Genomic DNA, 16,758 nt, shown 5'->3' on the forward strand with positions numbered 1-16,758 from the left:
GTTTCGACGGGATTATTTGACAGGCGATTCGCAACCGCCCGCAGTACACGGCTCGCTTTCAAAATTCTCCTACTATACATATATACGACTATGGGAAAAGAATCTCCTTTCAATTTTTGCCTCTAATAATTCCATTATGATTCTGAGCCCGGAATGCTTTCCTCAAAATCCTACGGGACCCGCACATATTAGGCCGCGAGCCGCAAGGACGTAACCCTCAAAAATCGTTGCGATTTTTTTTCCCCTTCTAACAACCGTTCCTGAAAACAAAAATAAAACCAATTTTTTCAGAATTCGGTTCCGCCGGTTGCGACCTTTATTTTTTTCCTCATAGCTCCATACGTATAATCACTTGTCCCGATTACTTAATTACACGATCTTTTGTTCGGCGGATGTAATTAAAAAAGCTTAAAGGAACAATAAAATATTGGCACGTGACCGATCGCAACCGATCAATAGAGAATTCATACGAGTAGGTGTATAATAATAAAATTATTTCAATGAAGTTAGGTGTGTTTCTGACCCCAGTTTTGTATTACTTTTTCCTCCATTTTTTTTTTCTTTCTTTCTTTTTTTTTTTTCTTCTTTTTGTTTTTTTTCCCGTCGTCACGACATAATAGGGTGGACAACAATAATCGCGACCGCCGATGCACAATTGGCCCGCGCGTGTACGAATCGAAAGAGAAAGAGGGACGGGAAAGCCGAGCTTTTGATCGAGGAGGTTCGAACGACGGCGTCCGAAGTCGCTGCGAAACTATCAGCACCACGCGAATTATTTTTCCGTCGCATCAGCAACGTGAAATCGAAGAGATCTTTTTCCGCGTCCGTGTTCAACGTACGCCACGAAAGGGGTGGGGGCTGACAACGAACGTCTACGTTGGATTTTGAGGAGTTCGGTTTTCGGTTTTCGTTTTGGCACCAAAAATTCGGATGAACCAACGGAAGCCGCGAGCGAAGCTAGAGCCGTAACTCTTAAGTTAAGTTAACTTAACGGGACGACGTAACGTCAAATTTAGGGTCGAATTTAATTTAATAGAGGCCGGAGAACGGGGATTTTGAAGCACGCGACCCGAGGGGAAAACGAACGAACGAACGACCGAGCGAGCGACCGAGCGACCACCACATCATCGCAGGACGGAGTGCGTTAAGAGGAGAATGGGATTGGTGTGAGAATTATAAAGACCGGTAATCGGTATTTAGTGGAGTCTGCGACTGACGTGTACGAGAGAAGAAAAAAAAAACACAACATTTTCCCTCTTCCCCTCAGTTTTTTCCCCCTTCTCCTCGAATTTTTATCCGGAAACCTTACGCTGCCCGCGGTGGAAGAAGTCGAGATAAAAAACGAACGAATTTGAAAATTCACCGCCATCTTTCTCTTTCGTTTCGCTTTTCCTCAAATTTTTCATCGACGTCAGATATTGGGAGGGTAAAAAAAAAAAAACAAAAAAAAAAGGAAAAAAACGTCGTCGACGGGGTGTTCGGGGGTCTGAAAAAATTGTTCCGTCCGCGTAAAACAAACGAAGCAGTTCTGACAATGAGAAAAAAATTGAGAAGAAAATAAAAAAAGATCTGGTATTACAAAGATGTGGTTTGTGGAAGTACATATGGGGGTGGGTTGGGGGTTTGGGGGTGTCGTCGTCGTCGTCGAGGTTTCTGCATACGGTCGGGTTTATATCTGTATTACAAGGGTGCGTGTACGCGGTGGTGCAAGTTCGCAGCCGAGTTCCCTTGAATTGGCGAGATTTCAACGGCTGTCGAGCTCGGTGATCGGGGCGTATGTCACGCCTCTCCATTGTTGTATTGTCGCCTGCAATCTCGCTAAGCGTTTTCCGGCAACACCCCCGCAAAACCCCGGTTCAACCTCCCCCTCCCCCTCCTCCCCCGATCCGAAATACATTCGTCCGGAGGCAAACACCTCGGCAACGTCCCTTCCAACGTCGCTTCGCGTACCCGGGGCTGTTTCTATCCGCGAATCGGCCTAACCTACGAAACCATAAAACTTAGCTAATCCGGGGAATCCCCTCACGGTGCTGCCGCGCACCAATGACATTCCGCGTTTCTTTGTTTTTCGCTCGATTTCGCGCGCGAAAACTCGAAAAGTTGAGAGAAAAAAAACAAAAAAAGGAACGAACAAAACTCTTTTCGGCGACGATGAAATAAAATTCCAACAAATGGACACGGATTTTTCTCGTTTAGTCGAAGAATAAAATTCGTTTCGGAGAAAGAAAGAAAAAGGAAAGAAAAAAAAAAATGGTTGAGATACGGAGGAGTGAGGGGAAAAGAAAGATGGACAGGAAGGGCCCCTTCCACTCGAAAATAAGCTGCAACGCGAGCGTGATTCTTCTCTCTATTATATCGCAGATCAGATACAACTTGGGTACGGCGGGGATATAGTAGAAAATTTATACGTCACGGTACGCGATACAAATTTCCGACGTGCGCCATCGAACGCCGTCCCCCCCCAAGTTTTAAAACGCGGATGATCGGATCGTTGCCCATTTGATGAACCCTCGGGGTACAGCCGCTACATGGGCGAACGGCGTATGCGTACCGCTCACACGTTTGCGACCATGTTCCAAATTTTCAAATGTAAAAAAGAACCCCGTAATCATCGTATTACGTGTACAGAATAAACGTACGCTCGGGAGCTAATATCGTCCCGTTTCTTCTCTTTTTTTTTATCCGCCAGTTTTCGACGAGACAATTTTTTTTTTCCTCTAATTTGGATCCTCGAGAAATGAGTCTCGAAATTTCAGACACCCAACTGCTCAAGGATCAGAACACGTGAAATAGAAAAAGGAAATCAAAAATTTCGAAGATCGACGAAAATGTGCACCCCCGGTTCGAATTAATTTTTTGTTTCGCCTACATGATTTCGCGAGTATTTGATCGAAGAGAAAAAAAAAGAAAAGAGGGGAAAAAAATATTTCAACTCTAAAGCAGAAGAAGTAAAAAAAAAAAAAAAAAAAAGGAAGATGGAAGTGCACGATTCGACGTATCGTTGGATGGGTGAATCGGTACGAAGTTTGTGTGTTTGTGCGAGGCGAGTTCATTTATATTGAAACTTGAAGTTTATCAAGTCAAGTGTAGAAAACGGCGGTGGGGAGTACGACGAAGGAATGAAATCGGGGGGGAAGGAGGAGTTCGGTTGTCTGTTATTACATTTTTCCACTTAATTAGCAAAAATATTCTGATTTTATTATCCGACGAATGAACTCCGCGTACATACATATATATATATATATATATATTTACAAGTCGCGGCAACGGAATCGGTACATTGTAGAATACGTATGAATTCAATGCCTTTATCATGCCACGCTTCGATGTACAAAAAGTTATCTCTTTTTACGTTTCTTCTTCGTTTTTTTACCCCCTTCTTTTTTTTTTTTTATTCCAGCATCGCGTAAGTGAAAGGTATATTTCTCTCATCGATCTAAAAATAAAAGAAGACGAAACGAAAAAAATTTTCGAGACCGTCGAAACCGGGGGGAAAAAATGGAAGCTAAATTCCTTCTTCGTCGACGAAAATTACCCGATAAAAAAAAACATCTCGTTGAAATCGGACTTTGAATTTTCAAGGTCGGAATCGCCGCCGGTACAACAAATTTCGCCAGAGGGTGCGAGAGCATATGTTCGTGTTTGCCATGAACATGCGGTTCACCCTCTTCGTAAATTATTATTTTCTTTTTTTTTTTCAGATCTCTTCTTTCGCTTTTTCCGGCTACGTACACTCAACCCGTAACACACACGCATCGCGTACGTTACGTAGATCGGTGTGCAGGCAGAAAACCGAAAAATTTATCAAACGAACAAACGATTTCAGAATCGACGAAGACTGTTTTTTTTTTTTTTTTTTTCTTTCACTTGAACGGAAGATTGAAAAACGAAAAAATAGTTACACTCGCCATTTTAATGGCTCTACAGATTTTCGACGCGTGAAAGAGAAAATACAAATTTCTAGTAACGATCGATCGTTCGTCGTTATAGTGAAAAAAAGGTAAAAAAAAAAAAGAAGAATTTCTGGCGACAATTTGCAACTGGTGTCGATACGAGAATGGGCCCTCGAGAGAGACCCTTCCGATACTCGAAGTTTGACAAAAGCTGCCCGTTATTATGTATGAAATCTGGTGAAAAAAAATATAGAAAACTCTTTGAAAATAGCGAAAGACGAGACGATACGTGACGGAATAAGGGAGAAAAAAGAAACGTGAAAACGATACGAAAAAAAGGAATGAGAAGAAGAAGAATAAAATGGGAAGTGGAAGACCCTGACGATCCTTGATATATACGTATACGTCATCCGCGATACGTCTTGCAGAGAAATCGACGCCGTACACCGCGCGCTCTTCGTTATTATAGATAAATCATTAAACTCAGTTTTCACATTTCTCCAGACAAAATACGACCCGCCGATATACTTACAAACCCGCGAGATACTCGCACGCTCCGCGTGATCCGAATTCCCGTTGTATACGTATAATATTCGCGGTACGACGATGTAGCAAAAGCTTAAAGTTCTGCGCACGATATTAAAATGATATGAGGAAAATGTGAGCCAAAAAAAAAAGCGCTCGCGATTCTGACGTCCCACCTGCCCACCTGTCATTTGCAATCCCATAAAAATTGCTTACTTCATGAACGTACGGTGAAAAATAATCGCGAAATCCGCGAGCCGGGTCGCACTCTCGGCTAAAACGATCCTCGTCCATCCTCTTTTTTTTTTTTTTTTTTTTTTCCATCGCTTTTCCGGCTTTTACCCGCTGTTTGAAAAAGAGACGAGAAACTGTGGGTTTCTATTTTGTTCGCGAATCATCGGACAGTTCGTACCCATCACTCGCTAACGGGGGGGGGGGGGGGGGGGAAACAAGGTGTGAATAGAACGCTCTCGGTAATGAGGAATCCATCCAACCGACCAAACCAAACCCGACGGAATACTCCGCAGTCTCCATACTCTCCCCGTTCCGCATCAAACCGACGCAGTAACGGCCCTAGAATTTTCAGATTTCAACCACGAACACGTCGGATGGAACGGATCGAAAATTAAATCAAACAAAAATCGCAAAGTTTTGCGAAAATCGAGACACGAGTCTTCCATTTTTGGAACCACCCGGTCCTCGGCGAGACAAAAAATACATTCGTGGTTCGCGGTTTTTTGTTTTTTTTTTTTGTTGTTTTTTTTTTCTTCTACGCAACGAAAACGCGAGGAAGAGGAGCGAGGCAAAAGAGAGCGACGGTCCCGATTGGCGGGATTTTTTTTTTTTTACCAGACGTTGAAAAATATGAGGGGGGCCTAAAAAAGCCAACCCTGAAAACCTGAGTTTTCATCCTCCCCCCCCCCTGAACCGCATCCTCGATCCTCATTCGCACCGAGCTTTCAGCTTTTCAGCAACCTGCGCTGCGATGGCAGCCGGAAAGTTTTGTTGAAAGCAAAAACTGATCCACCCCCTACCTCGGTAGCCGATCCAAAGATTTCAACGAAAAAAATTCTCCATTTTGTTGATCAGTCCTCGGTGCGGATTCTGTAAAAAAAAAACGGCGATCGTATCGTACGTGGATGAAAAAAACTGTGGTCAAAGAAAATCGCATCACAAAAATTTGACGAAAGAATTTTTTTCGTCGAAAATTTCGATCGCGAAGTTATTTCGCAAAGATATCGGAGCGTTTCGGGATCAAAAACCGGGGCTCGTATTCACAATCCGCGTATAATCCGGCCGATTTGCACCCCGCGAGTCGATTGGTGGGAATTGGAAAATTAGCCAAGTTCGGGAGGCGGTATGAGGCGACACGCGTTATCGTTATGAGAATGGCGAAAGCGTATCGCTTCGTCGCATGTACGACGCCCCCGTGCAGCTAATTGGCTAATTATCGGATCAGCATCTCCCCTGGCCCCAGGGTGAATTCTCGCGGTGTATATCCCCGCGTCTAAAACCAAAGCGACCGGCTAGGATTTCCGGCCGACTATCCGACTCGACGCCCTCCCAGATCGGGATAAGCTCGTTATCCCGTAATTCCTGCACCGAAATACGCGAACTCGCGTGTACGAGGAAATATATTTTTCCTCAACACCGGCGATAATAATTACAGGAGCTTCGATTTGATTTGCAAAATTCATCTCGTGCCGGTTCGGCGCGGGGACGAAGGACGAGAGGAAAATCGGATCTGAGATCAAACCCGATCGCAATAAATTTCCGTGTTCCTATTTTCAGATAAATCAGAAAAAAAAACGAAAAATTGACTTTTTTTCAGAGAAAAAAAAATAAATGAAAAGAAGAACGAATCGCCCCCAGTGGGACTGACTGCCGATCCGAACATTCCGTCTTACTTTCCGTGTATTTTAATGACGGGCGCACTGGTCAGAATCTGAGACATGAAAACAAAAAAGGATGAAAAATAGGAAAAAATAAAAAGAACAAACATAAAATAAATTGCCGGTCAGAGCGATGAAACCCGGTAGGTCGTACCGCGTATGGGTTATATACTTAGGTAGGTACACGTACGTGTTTATACCATAGAAAATTGTATGCATCGGCATCATCAGGGGAATCGCCTACGGTATACGGTATATATATACCCTAAACAAATCAGGATTGTTTGCAGTGGCATCGTTTCACGCATGAGGCAATCGATTCTTTATTCTTGTTCCGGGATTCAAGTTGACGCCACTCTAGAACGAGTGGAGTGTAAGCGTACGCGAGGGCAGCGCGAGTGAAAAAGAAAGAGGGAAATAGAGAGAAGGAAGTTGGCGAAAAAAAGAAAAAAAAAAAAAAAAACAGAGGAACCGAATCAGAAATGGAACGACACGCAAAATGAGAAAAAGAGAGAAAAAAAGGGACGAACGAGGAGGTTGGCCCGCGGATAACCCCCGAGGGTCTTTGATCTGTGCCGATCTTCAACAGACAGGAGATCAGTCATATTATTTTTCTTTTTTTTTTTTTCTTTTCTCTCTCATTTCTTTTTTTTTTTATAATACGTATTCGAATCGGAGTGCCAAAGAGTGCGCGACGTTGTTCGTTACGATTTTTTTCTCCCGTTCCCGTTTTCCTTTTCATTTTTTTTTTTTTGTTTTTTTTCTCTTCCTCTTCGTCGTAGTGTGAGGTATACGACGATGACACTTGATAAGTCATTTCAAATTCCCCCATCAAATTTATCCGCGTTTTTATCCCCGTTGTAATATTCATTACATATCTCTACGTGATTTACTTCTTTTTTTTTCATCCTTTTTTCTTTTTTTTTTTCCAATGCGAATCGAACGTGATCTGTAGCAAATCTTTGATTCTCAATAATCTCTGCCAGTTCTTCGGAGTTCTTCTGATTTCCGACCGACGAAGAGTTCGTCCACGCGAATTCGTTGGTCGGTTCGGATTTCGAATATTTTCAAAATCTTGGAATCCAAAACTGGGAAAGAGAAAAAAATCCTGTCCCCCATAGTCGGCGGCACCCTTTATCTCACAACGTGTATATGTTTGATATTTATTCTCGATTTTTTGATCTTCCTTTATTTATGACGCGTCAATTAGATGGCTCGCGGAATTGTTTAAGGTACTCCATATTTATGAGAGAAAAAGAAGCCGAGAGATCAGTACGCGTTTAGTGTTCGGTTATACTAGCCGGGGGAGGGGGGTGGAAACCCGACTGGCGGACCGTCGGAGTTTGATCAAAGAGTCGCGACTCCACGCCGAAAGTCCTTACAGCCCCTTTTTACGTTTTCTCTCTTCTCTCAATTCTATTTTCTCGTCTTCCTTCCGCCCGCTCCGTTCATATCGTGTCGCATCGTATCGTTCTCCTACTGGTTTATACTGTACTTTTCAAATAACGAACAACCCCGCCCAGCTGGCATATTGTATACCTTAGCATCTCTTAGATTAACGATTCCATTTTTTTTTTTTCTCTCTCTCTCTTTCCTCCTTCGTTTTTATCCTTTTTTTTCTCCTTCTCTACGTTTCTTCTTTAATGTTTCGAGAGGCGATTTCCCTATCTACTCCGCGTGAAGCTCAGACCTCAGACTTATTACTATCGTTGTCGTGTTGTGCGTACCCAAAGATTAAAGTATCATCTCAGTTTTACTTTCTTCTTTTTGCAAATCCTTTCTTAGTAACTTGTTAATCCAAGACGATCGTTGCTCGTCATCTTTACGACCGCCAGCATTATTTTATTCGACGGATACGACGCGATCCAAACCGAAATAAGGATCGACGATCAACACCCCTTTCTCTTCATCATCGGCTACTTTTTCACACGAAAAAAAAGAATACATCATTTTTCTGAATTTCCCGATTCATTTCGTCCCGTTGATCATTTTCCGATTCATTGTCGTCATTCATCGCAAACACTTGCGATGAGGACATTGAACAGATTATTCGGTATTCGTGGGACATCTGAGCGATGCTTATCTTGAATACGGCCAATATTTGGGGTAATATTTTCGTCGGTCGAAAGAAACCCTCTCTACCATCGGTCGGCTACGCGAGACTGTTTCTGATCCTGGGGTAAGTTCGTTTTATCATCCACAATTGTACGCTCGTGAAAAAAAAAAAAAATGGTAACAAGGTACGAAGGACTTGTCGATGACGTTGATAAGTCAGCGACCTTTGCGTCGATAAAAAAGCTCCCTTTCTACCCTACGCTCGGTCGAACTACCCTCAGTCGGTTGAAGTACCTGCGGGGAAAAATCGTGGATAAACAAGAAAATCTGGTAAAATTTTTGCATCGTATAAAAAAATTGAGATGACAAAAGAAAGATAGAAGGTAATTATATGGATACCGATGACTTCGGTGAGTTGGAAATTGAGAGTGTGGATGATTTTGACCGATCAAGTGAGCGGCGACGAGAAGATTTCATTCTTATCGTCAAAAATTCAGTCGGATTCGCTATTATCTGTGCGATAATTATTGTTTACGCAGACGCACGCGGTTTCTTTTTTTTTTTTGTTTTTTTTGTTTTAATATTATTTTTAAATCATGGAAAACAATTGGACGAGTTTATCGCATAATTATTGCATTTCCACATCAACTTGACTCGTAGATGATTGAACCGTAATTATTAATTCCACACATAATTCAATTTTTTATTTTTAACACTGCGGGCAAAGTGGGAATGCATCGTTACTGACCTCAAATCGCAAAGTTGTTGCAAAGAACCAGCCGAGTGTTGCAGCAAAATTCTTTCCCATATCTCAACCAAGTTTTAACCGTAAAGCATCGTCTTTTCTCAATTTATTATTCTTGTCTTTTGATTGATTTTTTCGCACGTTAGAAATAAGAGTAAAAAAAAAAGAAAAAGAGCCTCGAGTGTGTGCCTTTGAACGTTCGTATCATTTTCCGAAATACTCCGCTTGACAATCGAGTGTCAATTTTAATTAACCGTTTCCTTCGTACATTTTGTTTCGTTCCTTTGACGGTCGATAAAGGTATGAGTGTTCTTCTCTGTATTTTTACTTTCCCTTTTTTTTTCCCCCTCGTTTTACCCTTTACCGGATGCTCTTACAAACTCCAAACGTCGCCAGCAATTTCATCTGCTTTTCGATCGTCGATTTTTCTTCAAACTTTCGATCTCCTCTTCGTTAAAGTGTTCATTTGCCCGCAAATTATTACAGGCAAATTGCCAGGTAAAAGACGGCGATTGGTAGAAAAAAATTCATTGAATTTGTCGTCGAACTTGTGATACGTGATGGCTACAAAAATTGCAGCGTTGAAATTTCGCCCGAGAAATCCGGCTACGAAAATTCAGAACTGAATACAAAGTGTTTGCCTACCCCGATAGAAGATATTAGTCGTTACAAATACCAATTATCATTTTTCTATGAAAATTTGAACGTAGAATTCAAACAAGAATGCATACACTATACTATTTGCGGCCATGACTCACGTTCACGGAGATTATACGATGGTATATTTGCACATCCTCGATTATAGACACAAATGGCGGGGATTCTTTTTTTCTTCTATTTTTTTTTTTTCTTTTTTTTTTTTTTTTTCAGTGCGAACCGCAATAAAAAATTACACAATGTGCATGACGGTTACATTATTAGCCGACATTCGTGTGCGTCTCGTTGAAAAATAATAAAAAAAACATTTGACTTTTATTATGCTCATAAATTAACTGATATACACGAAGTGGTAATTATTGATTTTATAAAATCCGCTACATAATTGTACGTAGTTTACCAGCGGACGCTAATGGTTACGTCGAGGCATCCGACAACTTGACCAATTACTAGTAATCGTGGAAATATTCGCTTTCTGAAGCCTCGTCGACGAAGAGGCACTAGATTCCCTGCAAACTCGAAAATTTTCATGCTACTTTACTTACGGAGCGAATTATCGTGGACTTGTCCATTTCGTACTTTGGTTTGTGTAGATCTGTGCCGAGTGGATTATGGAAGCGTTTATTTTAGGGAGGAGTGAAAATCAGCTGTGTTCAACGGTGTTTCTTTTCTTAAGGAAGTTCAAGATCGCGTAAATGAAAATAATTTATCGTCTCGATCGGGTGTGTAAAAAAATAATATAAAATTAATCAGCAATATTCTGCGATCTGTAATTCATCAATTTATCGATGATGCAATTCCATGATATATTCTACTTTTCTCGTCTCGTGTAAATATATATTTATGTGCATAATTTTATCAGAATTTTTGATTAATTTTCGAAATCTCAGCGATTTATCGCATAGACTTCTAATAAGATTTAAAAATAATGACTTCTCTGCGACGACTAGCATTTGTTTTTTTCAAATATGCATGCAATCGGAGTTTATAACTTCCATTACAATTAGAGCTATTATCTTTTCATAAGCATATTTGACATTTTTGAGACAACTTTATGTCGCATTTCATAATTTTTGAATAAACGCCTGGAATTTTAAGCGAAATAATAAAATATTTCAATCTTCGCAAGGTCAAACATAACCTCGCTGAAGAAGTGAAATAACAATTGAAGTCTATGCGATCGTCTTGCGGCCATTACGGAAATTCAAATATTCAAAAGTAGAAGTACGAAAATTGCGATATTCACTAAAAATATGTTCTAAAATTTGAATTGCGACTTGTAGCTTTACTTTATTACTTTTTATTGTAAATTTCAGGATATGAAATACAGCTCCTGCGGATATTTGATTGCAATTGCTCTTAGTAACCGTAAAAATGGTGAGCAAATTGCGACTGGAATTCAGAAAGTATTACAGATATCGAAAAAAACTGAGATGTATTCTTAAAGAGACTCAAAGGACACTGGACGCTATTGCTGCTGAAAATTTCTTCCCTGATGGTAATTTACGGATAATTATTTCAATCAATTAACAATTTCTAAACTAAAATTCAATGGCTCGAATGAAACGGAGAAGATTCAAAAGAGCGCAAAAGAATTCGCGTTAAACTCATAACGTCGATTTCAAATATTTTTTCAGAGAACATAAAAGAGGTCTTGCTCACCCCTTTTATCCTGTCCAGGATTTCTCACATTCTCGAAGATCCACCAGCTATTGTAATTCTGGGTCAAGATTCTCGCGCAAAAGCAACATTGGTGAACACCCTTTTATCCAGTGCAATACTGCCGATATGCTCGGGTTCTTGGAGATGGATAAGAATCAGCTATGGAGAAAGAAATCATGTCAGTTTGACTTTAAACTTAGAATACGAGGTGGTTGAAAGGCTGCAATCTAATGAAAAAATTTGGCACACGCTCTCGGTTGAAGATCTGACCAGATCTGAAAACGAAGATTTGAACTGTCCTACTGTACTGGAGGTGAAAGTAGACAAGGCACTGTTAAAAGATGATGTACAGATATTTGTTACCCCTAATCATGGAGCCACAAAGGTGCTTTCTAATGGGATATTGAAAGTTTTACCAGTATTCTTTTATGCACTCGGTGACGAACCGTTGTCTGAAGAAAATTTGGAAGAATTAAGAGACTTGAAAGAAACGTATCCGGACTGTCCAGTCCTCTTCGTATCATCTACTAAGAACGTTTTAATCGATAGTACAGACACAGAGTTAACAGAGTCTGAACAACATCGTCTACAAGAGCCAACGTATCAAAATGGTACAAGTTCAATTGAAAATGATGTCGAAGATATCGACATAGAAAAAATGAACTTACTTGGGGTAACGTGGCTGAACCAAATAGCGAGTCTCGGTTTTCTCCGGATGGAAGAATCCGTTGAAGTAGATCAACTGTCCTGGCTGGACGGCAAAGACTATGGAGGATCGAGTCACTTCATCAATTCTCGCCAGAAAATTGACCAGGTGTTGGAGTTCACCGAGGGTTGTCTTCAAAACTACCTTGTGACCGTGAGCAATCTTTTGAATGATGTTCACACCACCAGTCTAAGAAAATTCATTCTAAGTGCATTCGACATGGCGAGAGAACTACAGATAACACCACGTCGAATACAATACGCCCGTCGAAAGGAGAATGAGCTTTACAACAGTCTTATGAAACTTGTCAGTGAAAAACAGGAGGAGGTGACCAACCTCATACAAAATGTTATTGACGACATGAAGACTGATCTTAATGAGAAAGAAAGTAAATACCATGAGGAGAGTACTACCAGTTTTGATAGAGGTGACAGGAATGAGTGGTGCGATACAGTCAGGGCAGCGACGTTGAAGGTCCAGAGGCTGCTGCTCAGCACTCTGAGCGAAGAAGTAGCCAAGCAGTTAGTAACTTCATTGGATTGTATGCGGGAAACCTTCGTTGGAACTCTGCACAGATGTTTGTTGAGCTTAGAAAAAAGTTACGACCAAGATACCAGTCTACTGGCTAGTGACGCTTTAAAGCAGATACTTTCCGCTGCTTACAACGTAGAGCTGACAGATAATTCAACTTCATTAGTTCAATCGTTTTTGGAGAGGCTCAGACAGCTGATGAGGACGCTTCCTCTTCCATGGTCTTCCAGCCCGGTCCTCGATGCCTCCTGGAGAAGAAGGGTTGCCATTGATATATTGAATTCCTTGAACTCAGCAAGGTTGTCGAGAGCCATAGCGACTCAATTCAGGGACAAGGTGAAATCATCCCATGACTCATTTCAGTCTGCCTTACAATCCCTGGAAAATCACTATTCTGGTAAATTAGAAAGAACCGAAGAGCATAGAGTAGCGATCAGAAGACTTCATGCCCCGAGACTTGCTAGACTTGCCCTTGAATCTACTTCTATGAGCGATGTGGTGAAGTACGGCATACCCAGACAGGGGAAAGAGATCGGAAGAGGTCAATATGGTGTTGTATTCTCCTGCGACAAATGGGGTGGTGCGCCAGGACCATGTGCAGTGAAATCAGTTGTACCACCAGATGACAAGCACTGGAATGACCTAGCGATGGAATTTTATTCAACAAGATCTATTCCAGATCACAAACGAATAGTCAAGCTGCGTGGTTCTGTTGTCGACGATTCCTATGGTGGAGGATGTGGATTATCAGCTGCTGTCTTACTCGTAACCGATCGCCTGAGCAGAGATCTATACTGTGGAATCCGAGCAGGCCTAACTTGGCTCGAAAGAATTCAGATAGCCATAGACGTCGTCGAAGGGATAAGGTACCTCCATTCTCAGGGATTAGTTCATCGTGATATCAAGTTGAAGAACGTGCTGTTGGATACGGAGAACAGAGCTAAGCTTACGGATCTTGGATTCTGTATACCAGAGGCCATGATGTCAGGGAGCATTGTTGGTACTCCGGTCCACATGGCCCCAGAACTCTTATCTGGTCATTACGACAGCAGCGTTGATGTTTACGCTTTCGGAGTTCTTTTCTGGTATATATGCGCTGGAAACGTACGTCTTCCTTTTGCCTTTGAGCAATTCCATAACAAAAAGCAGCTATGGACTAATGTCAGAAAAGGTGAGTGCATAACATTGGAAATTATAAGATAAAAATGAGAAGTTAACATTGGCTTGATGATTTTTCTTCTCCCCAGGTTTGAGACCTGAACGCTTGGATCATTTCGACGCCGAATGTTGGACGCTGATGGAGCAGTGTTGGGCTGGAGAGCCGTCTAGAAGACCTTTATTAGGGGCGATACTTCCTGTACTAGAATCGATTCGACACAGAGCCGAACAAGGCAAGTCTGAAAAAGAACTCGACTTCTTTAAGTCCAGAGAGGGCCGTTCTTCTTCTTCGTTGACAAAAAGTCCGGCACTATCACTGACAGAGCCTTTTAATCAAAGAGGAGTTACTGCTGAAACACGTGCCTTAAAAAAGAGACCTCGCAGATTTGTGAAACACCCAGTACTCCACATGACTAACTTTTTTCATGCTAGCACTTGCCCTAACTTGTACATCCAGATGCGAGAATTTTAAGACTAGATTGTATGTAATACTATAGATCTATGTACATAGCTTTTCTTTGTTGTTCTGTTGTGTTCCTTTTTTTACAACCATTATTTTTTGCTTTGAGATTTCGAGGCTCTCTCATATAATTTAGAAACAATCATCAACTAATTCTTTGGACATCAGCGAATTTGACAATATTTTTTTGCTTCAATTTTACTAAAAGGTTGCATTTTTGCTGAAACAAAAACTCAGTACATCACTCAGTACTTGAACTCAGTTTCAAAACTTGACCACTAAAATACTGTCAATCATTGCTACAAATGCTTCGAAAAGCATATAATATAATCCTCGTAGAACACATTTGTAGTTTATTCATTTTCATATTCTAATTGTTCTATTATTCCTATGTGTTAGTACAAATTATTATTTTATACATAATTTTACAGTAGATGGAGAAAGAAAAGATTCTCAAATCAATTACCGACGTACGCGTCATTTGCAGCCAAATTCATCCATCGTTCGTTTTCGATTAGGTATTTCTCATTTATTTATTTTACTTTACTTTGATTTTTTTTTTTCATGCTTTCGATTTGTATCTAGGTAAATCTAAATCGCTTGATCTGATAGACTGGACTTTGACGGTAATATTAAGCTGTAAAATTTCTGTATAATTTGTATATCCCAACTTTCTGAAAGTCGTATACTATACATAACTCCTTACTCCTGATAAATAAATGTTTTTGAATTTTTTATTCCAAAATGTTGATATTTGTTATTCACTGTGTAATCATCGCCATATTCAAATTCTCTGATCAATCAGGATGACGTTATTAATTATTCTCTGAAATTAAATAATCAATTTCCGTTTTCATCATTCCTCAGCTTTGACGTCTTCATTTGTATTGATTCATTTCAAAATGGCTGACATCAAAAAGAAAGAAGAGCGTCCACTTTTCTATTAAAAAATCTTTCGAATCATAACGAATTCCATGTCAAGAAAAAGTAGTCTTTAGACGACGCCTACTGTACGCATCAGTGATTGTTTTTTTTTCTAACTTATAATTTCAGATGATGATCACTCTTCTCTATCAGAAACAGAACCGTGATGCGATAACCAAATGGAATATATCGGTACCAAGTTGAACCAGATCGTTATTATCAAGAGAAGAAGTGCAAGCGAACAGGAGTATAAAATAAATTAAAAAAGAAAAACAAACAAAAAAACTGTGATCTAAATTGCCAGAATTATTAGAATATCTAATCAGTCGTAAGAAAAACCGATCAAAAAATTATGATAATCGAGAAAGAAATATAAAAAGAAACGCGAACCGGTGAGGAGAAGAATTGGGTGTCAAATATTTTTAAAAGACTGATCAAAATTGTATCGAACTTCATCTGCATTCATTTTAAAAATCCCAATGTATATCTTCAATTTTACAAGCTTAGAAGAACCAGAGAAGAAAAAAAAAAGAAAGAGTTAAAGTTCAACAGTTATTTCAGCTCATTGAAAAATCTTTTGATCAATATCATTGTAGTCATATCTGCATAATTTATAGTAATTATTTGAATTCGATCGACTGTAATTTTTATACTATAGATATACCCATAAGGTAAAAATATATGTAAATTAGATATAGATATATGTAAAGATTTTTATGTAAATTCAGTATATACGTGTTAATCTGCATATGCCGAAATAAATGCATTCTCAATTCTTTAATTGTCGTCTTATCGAATGATTTGTTGCAATGAAAATCCAAGGGCGGGCTGAAGATTAATAAAAAAATTACAGAAATCATGTTCGCTTTACGATATAATTATTACATTTATTGCAAGAGTTCAAGGTTACTCTTAGCCTTCTCCAAATCGTGTAGAAATTTGTAAAACTGCACGAGGTTCATTTCGGTGAATATATTGCTAGTTTTTCCATTCCCTTCATCGACCAGCAATTTTAATTGGAGAAAAGTTTTTCCCAATCTATCCGATTCGCTGCTGGCTGCGGTCACTGTACAAATAATCGAATCGATCAGCGAAATTCTGTTTCTCATGGGTTTATTTTTCATTCATAAACTTACCACCGAATTTCCAATCAACGTCGAGGATCGTACTCGGAGCGACATTCATTTTATTTCCTCTTCGCGTATTTCCCCGCGTCTTTTTCGTTTGGCGTTTGTCAAATGTTTTATTGGCGCTGCGAACTTACTTTGTTTTCCCCTCGGCCCGAGACCACAAATTCCTACTCAAAATTATGGATTGTGATATCAAAACAGAAAGAAAGAAAACATGCGTTTGTTTTTATCAAAACGGACAGTCAGTCGGGAAATCTCTGCTGATAGCAAAGACTTGCTTGTCCGGAAAATTGTAAAAACTTACTGGTAGCAAAATGGCGGACAATATGGCTGCGGTGTGATAAAAAAATTGTGCGCAAGAAGCGGGTTTCGCGCTGTAGGTATAGGAGATCACTGACTGACCAGCAGGACCTGGTAGGA

General features: G+C 40.2%; 2 protein-coding genes across 9 annotated transcripts; one reads left to right on the plus strand and one right to left on the minus strand.

Annotated features, from left to right (window-relative positions):
• Positions 1-9,200: 9,200 nt before the first annotated feature.
• LOC105687396 (dual serine/threonine and tyrosine protein kinase-like) lies at positions 9,201-15,989 on the plus strand. Of its 7 annotated transcripts, XM_020853135.2 has the most exons (6): positions 10,140-10,489; positions 11,084-11,265; positions 11,405-13,837; positions 13,914-14,057; positions 14,716-14,802; positions 15,338-15,989. In XM_020853135.2, exons 2-6 carry the CDS (start codon positions 11,142-11,144, stop codon positions 15,373-15,375), a joined length of 2,826 nt encoding a protein of 941 aa, XP_020708794.2. In that variant the 5' UTR covers positions 10,140-10,489; positions 11,084-11,141; the 3' UTR covers positions 15,376-15,989. The 7 variants fall into 7 exon arrangements, 6 of the variants coding, with proteins under 6 accessions (XP_012258457.2, XP_020708794.2, XP_020708793.2 ...); XR_007278337.1 differs by having other exon boundaries at positions 13,914-14,802; XM_020853134.2 differs by lacking the exon at positions 15,338-15,989 and having other exon boundaries at positions 14,716-15,029.
• Positions 15,990-16,069: 80 nt separating this feature from the next.
• On the minus strand, positions 16,070-16,738 carry LOC105687239 (COMM domain-containing protein 7-like). 2 transcript variants are annotated; one of them, XM_012402704.3, is made up of 3 exons: positions 16,643-16,738; positions 16,345-16,505; positions 16,070-16,274 (listed from the first exon to the last, which is right to left on the minus strand). In XM_012402704.3, the coding sequence occupies exons 2-3, from the start codon at positions 16,391-16,393 to the stop codon at positions 16,096-16,098; spliced, it is 228 nt and encodes a 75-aa protein (XP_012258127.2). In that variant the 5' UTR covers positions 16,394-16,505; positions 16,643-16,738; the 3' UTR covers positions 16,070-16,095. The 2 variants fall into 2 exon arrangements, with proteins under 2 accessions (XP_012258127.2, XP_048510930.1); XM_048654973.1 differs by lacking the exon at positions 16,643-16,738 and having other exon boundaries at positions 16,345-16,636.
• Between the last annotated feature and the right edge of the window lie 20 nt (positions 16,739-16,758).

Source organism: Athalia rosae, chromosome 5, assembly GCF_917208135.1.
Source record: "Athalia rosae chromosome 5, iyAthRosa1.1, whole genome shotgun sequence".
Taxonomy (NCBI): domain Eukaryota; kingdom Metazoa; phylum Arthropoda; class Insecta; order Hymenoptera; family Athaliidae; genus Athalia; species Athalia rosae.

Coding starts and splice junctions, on each gene's coding strand:
- LOC105687239 (XM_012402704.3), bottom strand. CDS start 16,393: ATGAATGTCGCTCCGAGTACGATCCTCGACGTTGATTGGAAATTCGGT. Junction 16,275..16,344: donor CGTTGATTGGAAATTCGGTG/GTAAGTTTATGA, acceptor TTATTTGTACAG/TGACCGCAGCCAGCAGCGAA.
- LOC105687396 (XM_012403034.3), top strand. CDS start 11,142: ATGGTGAGCAAATTGCGACTGGAATTCAGAAAGTATTACAGATATCGA. Junction 11,266..11,404: donor TGAAAATTTCTTCCCTGATG/GTAATTTACGGA, acceptor ATATTTTTTCAG/AGAACATAAAAGAGGTCTTG. Junction 13,838..13,913: donor ATGGACTAATGTCAGAAAAG/GTGAGTGCATAA, acceptor TCTTCTCCCCAG/GTTTGAGACCTGAACGCTTG.